The sequence below is a fragment of the Spinacia oleracea genome, chromosome 1, assembly GCF_020520425.1.
Source record: "Spinacia oleracea cultivar Varoflay chromosome 1, BTI_SOV_V1, whole genome shotgun sequence".
Taxonomy (NCBI): Eukaryota; Viridiplantae; Streptophyta; class Magnoliopsida; order Caryophyllales; family Amaranthaceae; genus Spinacia; species Spinacia oleracea.
In genome coordinates, this window is record NC_079487.1 from 9,723,392 (window position 1) to 9,728,997 (window position 5,606).

The 5,606-nt window shown below is 40.2% G+C and overlaps 1 protein-coding gene across 1 annotated transcript; it reads left to right on the forward strand.

Moving 5' to 3' along the window:
- Positions 1–2,311: 2,311 nt before the first annotated feature.
- Positions 2,312–3,400, forward strand: LOC130462726 (uncharacterized). Its single transcript, XM_056831564.1, has one exon. The coding sequence runs from the start codon at positions 2,312–2,314 to the stop codon at positions 3,398–3,400; it is 1,089 nt and encodes a 362-aa protein (XP_056687542.1).
- Positions 3,401–5,606: the final 2,206 nt, after the last annotated feature.

Consider the following 5,606-nt stretch of genomic DNA (forward strand, 5'->3'; position numbering starts at 1 on the left):
TATGTGTGACCACTCATTGGAAAGCTCTTGGAATAAGCTTTCATCACCAACTTGAATCATATGAAAATGTTTAGTATAAAAATAGTTATGATTGTTTTAGTTTGGATGTTGTGCACAAGTCTTGCAAAACTAACTCTTCCAAATTGCTTGATTTTACTCTGTTGTACCCTTCCAAGCTTTGTGCGCGGCATGAAGGCATTCAAGGTGCAAACCTACAACATTAAATACAAGGGAGCAGTACCAAATCCTAGAAAAGTGACAAAATTAACTAAAATTTACAAAAGACCTACAACTTTAACAATTATCCAAAACTAAGAAAAATAACTAGCAAATGCATAATGAGGATGGGAAAAGGATAAAAATGGGAGAAAATAAGCACTTAATAGTTGAAAAAACGACCACTTATCAGTAACAGGTCTATCCAGTTATACTTTGATGATAATTGTTTATAAATATGTTTTAGATGTCATGCAAATATTTGATATTTATATTATAAATCGTGCATTGCACGGGTACTATACTGGTATACTGTATTAAAACACAGGGCACTCATTCTGAGACTGACAAACGTCCTTATCTAATAATGTTTATTAATTTCTTTTTTCTAATAATTAACATATTTAGTGATGGAGCTCATTGTATGTACGTGGGTTTGGAAGATGCGTTTACCAGTTAAAATCTTCTTCTCTCTTCTCTCTCATGGTGTGGTGTACGTTAAGGTTTCTTACTAACGTGCGCCAATCTTGAAAATGGCGAGGAAGAAGAAAACACAGAAGCTTGAGATTGCTCAAGTGAATGAGGAAGCCTCTTCTCTTCTTCATCAAGAAGTTTCGAGGCCTAAGAACCAGAACCAACTCAGAAAACAAATACCCATTCCTGATGAACCTCGGGTTAGTGCGGGTTTGGTGACACCAGTTACGCTGCCTCATTCTGACCATATGCTGCCGTCGATGGAACGTCTAGACAACTCTCAAGCTAACCAGGACTCGGCTGGTTGGTCGCGGTCAGTGCGTACTGATGTAAATCGACCGCCATCGCTGGTTGAAGCTCTGGAAGAGTTTTACGAAGATAGCCATCGAATGGTGGTGGGAAAGGATAGGGTGGACCTCCTGGTGAGAAGTGTTAATGCTGCACTCAAGGAAATGCACCGCCAGAGTGTGAGGAAGGAGAACCCAGGTGTAGATCCAGCCCAGAAAACAGAGGATGTCCGTACAGAAACAGAGTGTGAGATGAATGGTGCGCAGCCAGCTCAAAGGCGATTGGATATGGAACCAAAACCATGGGTGAGTCTATTTAAAGGTAGTTCACTCCCTTCTAAAGGTTTTGCGTTGAATTTTATTGCTCCCACAGTCTGTGATGGTAAACCCATAGCTGTACTTGATAAGCATGAGATACAAAAAATGAATGATCTATGGGGAAATGCAGTTGTCATGTATGTATTTGGGGAAAAACCGTCGATTGGGTCTATGTTGAGATTCATTGCAAAAGAATGGCACCAAGTGGATAAACCTCAGATTTTCCTCCATGATGAGGGCTATTTTGTAATCAGATTCCAGTCAAAGAAGGATAAGGAATCAGTTCTGGTGGCTGGTCCTCATATGTTCTTTGGCAAACCTATGATTGTTAAACCTTGGACAGCAAGTTTTAATTTCCAGGAGGAAATATTGAGGGTAGTACCAGTGTGGATTAGGTTGCCTAACTTACCATTGAGCTGTTGGGGGGGTGATTCATTGAGCAGAATAGGGAGTTTGCTTGGAGATCCTCTATATGCTAATGAATGTACTTCTAAACAGCAAAGAATTTCATTTGCTCGAATTCTTATTGAGGTGGATGTAACTGGTGACTTGCCTAAATCTGTGCAGATTCAGGACCCTATGGGTAACATTGTTAAACAGGTGGTTGAGTTTGAATGGCTACCTCCTTATTGCCAGAAGTGTAAGATTGTGGGGCATGACTGTACTCAGACAAGAGTCAATACCACAAGATTTAGGCCAGCTGATGTTCAGAGAAAGAAGGTTGTGAAGGTGTGGAAACCTAAAGCAGTGCAACCAAATGTTGAACCACAAACTACTGATGAGTTGACTGCTAATGATGTTATACAAGAGGATGATGGGGAAAATGGAGAGTTATCTGTTTATGATAAGCCTTTTACTCCAATTGCTCCAGTGCTTGATGAAGGGTGGAGAGTTGTTTCAAGGAGAAGAAGAGATATTAGAACTCCAGCTCAGACTGTGGGGCTTGCTGAATTCCATTTGAATGGGGAGGAATTGGTTGCTGGTAGTGATGGAGTGGAATTCCCAATTGATCCACCATGAATATTAGTACCTGGAATGTGAGGGGATTGAATGATCCCATTAAAGTAGTTGAAATAAAAAAGTTTTTAGCTAGTAATAACATTAGTGTTGTAGCTTTGTTAGAAACTAAAGTTCAGGAGAAGAATAGTTTTAAAATTCAGAAGAAAATAGGGGTTGGGTGGCAGTGGATTATGAATTATGAGCACTCTCCTAGGGGAAGGATATGGATTGGTTGGAAGCATGCATTGGTGTCAGTTCAGCTTATCCAAAAAACTGAATTTTGTGTTCACTGTCATGTTGCTACTAAGAATGGATTGTTTGATGCTTTATTTTCAGCTGTGTATGGTTTGCACTCTGTTGATACTAGAAGACCAATGTGGAGAGAGATCACTGCTTTCAGTAGTACTGTTAATTGTCCTTGGCTTGTCATGGGGGATTTCAATGCAGTTTTATTAGCTGCTGATAGAGTAAATGGCAATGCAGTTACAGAAGGGGAAACTAAGGATTTTGATAGTTGTATGGATGCTGCAGGGTTGGCTGAGCTTAAGAGTTGTGGGAGTTACTATTCTTGGAGCAATAAGGGGCAAGGTAACTTGAGAATCTGTTCCAGAATAGATAGGGCCATTGCTAATGCTTTGTGGCATTCTAAGTTTGTTGATGCTGTGGTGGATTATTTGCCTCCAGGAATATCTGATCACTCACCTCTGGTTATGTCTTGCAATATTCATATGGGAGGGGGGAGTAGACCCTTTAAATTTTTTAACTATATGGCTGATCATGTTCTCTTCCTTGATGTAGTTAAAAAGGGATGGGATGTGTCCTGTCCAAGGGGTGGAGCCATGTTCAAGGTGTGGACTAAGCTGAAAGCAGTAAAGCAAGGATTGAAGGAGTTACATCATAAAGATTTTGCTAAGCTTGATGAGAGAATTGAGGGGTTAAGGGCTGATTTGGGTCAAATTCAGATCCAGTTAGCTTCTTGCCCTACTGATAGTAATGTGCAACAAAGTGAGAGGGATTGTAGTGAGACTCTTAAGAAGTTTTTGCATATTCAGGAGAGTGCATATAGACAGAAAGCAAGAATTCAGTGGTTGAGTAGGAGATTCTAACTCTAAATTCTTTTTCAGTGCAATGAAGGAGAGGATAGCTAGGAATAGCATTGATATTTTGTATGATGATTCTGGGAAGAAGCTTAGCACTACTCAGGAAATTCAGGAAGAAGTTAGCTCTTTCTATAAGAAGTTGATTGGTACTGCAGCTAGCTCATTGATGGGTGTGGATGTTGGAGTGGTTAGGAAAGGGAAGCAGCTATCTGCTGCTGATGCAGAAATGTTGGTGGTTCCTGTTTCAGATGCAGAAATTGATGCAGCTATCAAAGGTATTGATACCAATAAAGCCCCTGGGCTTGATGGTTTCAATAGTTTGTTCTTTCTTAAAGCTTGGGAGATTGTGAAAGCAGATGTTTATGAAGCAGTAAGAGAGTTTTTCAGAACTGGGGTGATGTTAAAGCAAGTGAACAACACTTCAGTTACTTTGGTTCCTAAGATTCAGAATGCCTCTTGTGTGAAGGATTTTAGGCCAATTGCTTGCTGCTCAGTTGTTTACAAAATTATCTCCAAAATTCTTACTGCTAGAATGCAAGGTGTTATTGGTACAGTGGTAAATTGTTCTCAATCTGGTTTCATCCCTGGTAGATCCATTTCTGATAATATTTTGCTGGCTTGTGAGTTGGTGAAGTGCTATTCTAGAAAACATGTTTCTCCTAGGTGTATGATCAAGGTGGATCTGAAAAAAGCCTATGATTCTTTAGAGTGGCCTTTCTTGAAAACCATGCTTTCAGAGCTAGGATTCCCTATGAAGTTTGTGAATTGGGTGATGCAGTGCCTCTATTCTGTTTCTTATTCCATTCTGATAAATGGTTGTCCCACTAAACCAATTCCTGCAAAAAAAGGGTTGAGACAAGGTGATCCCATTTCACCTTATTTGTTTGCTTTGGGTATGGAATATCTGTCAAGGTGTCTTGCTGCTCTTGCTGAAGATACTAACTTCTCTTATCATCCTAGATGCAAAAAGTTGGATCTCACCCATATGATGTTTGCTGATGATTTGTTGATGTTCTCCAGAGCTGATGAGGGTGCTGTGAAAGCTCTTTTTGATGCTTTTACCAAGTTTTCTTTGGCTTCTGGTTTGGAAGCTAATTTGCACAAAAGTGAAGTTTATTTGGCAGGTGTTTCTGATCAAGTTGCTTCCAGTATTGTTAGCTCAATTGGGGTTCCTAAGGGTTCTTTCCCTTTCAGATACTTGGGTGTCCCTCTTACAACTAGGAAGCTCTCCTTCACAGACTGCAAGCCTCTCATTGATAGAACTGTTGCTAGAATCAAGAGCTGGACTTCTAAGTTCCTTTCCTATGCAGGTAGGCTGCAACTGGTGAAATCTGTACTTTTTGGTATTCAGCTCTACTGGTGTCAGATTTTTGTTATGCCTAAAAAGGTGATGAAGGAGATTCAGAGAATTTGTAGATGTTTCTTGTGGACTGGTGCTGATGCAGATTCTAGGAAAGCTTCTATCTCTTGGGAGCAATTGTGTTTCCCTAAGAGTTGTGGAGGGTGGAATCTTAAGGATCTAACTGTGTGGAATAAAGCAGCAGTTTTGAAACACTGTTGGGCTTTAGCTTTGAAGCAGGATAGGCTTTGGGTGAGGTGGATTCATGCTTATTACATTCAGCATAGAGACTTCTGGACTATGCCAATTCCTAATGGTTTAACTTGGTCATTAAGGAAAATTTGGCATAATAGAGAAGTATTTCTGCAGGCAAATGGAGTGGATCAGTTTGTGCAAGCTGGTAAATTCAGAATTCAGAAAATGTACAAGTTTCTTCATTCAGTTGGAGCTCAGGTGGGATGGAAGAGATTGATTTGTAATAGCCATGCTAGTCCAAAGAGCACCTTCATTGTGTGGCTAGCAGTGCAGAACAGACTTGCTACAAAAGACAGATTGATAAGATGGCAGCTGAATATTGATGGTATTTGTGGTCTGTGTCAGGTGGAAAATGAAAACTTGGAGCACCTTTTCTTCTCTTGCTCCTATTCTCAGGAGATTTGGAAGCAGGTTCTGCTTTCTTTAGGTGTGAATAGAACTGTGTTGCCTTGGCATGAGGAAGTTCAGATTGCAGTGAAGAAAAGCAGAAGCACACAGAAGCAAGCTTGCAAGTATAGTATAGCTTTCATTGAGTCTGTTTATTGTATTTGGTTGCAAAGAAATGCTAAGGTCTTTAGGGATCATGTTGATCCAGTTAAGACTGTTGTTAGCAACATT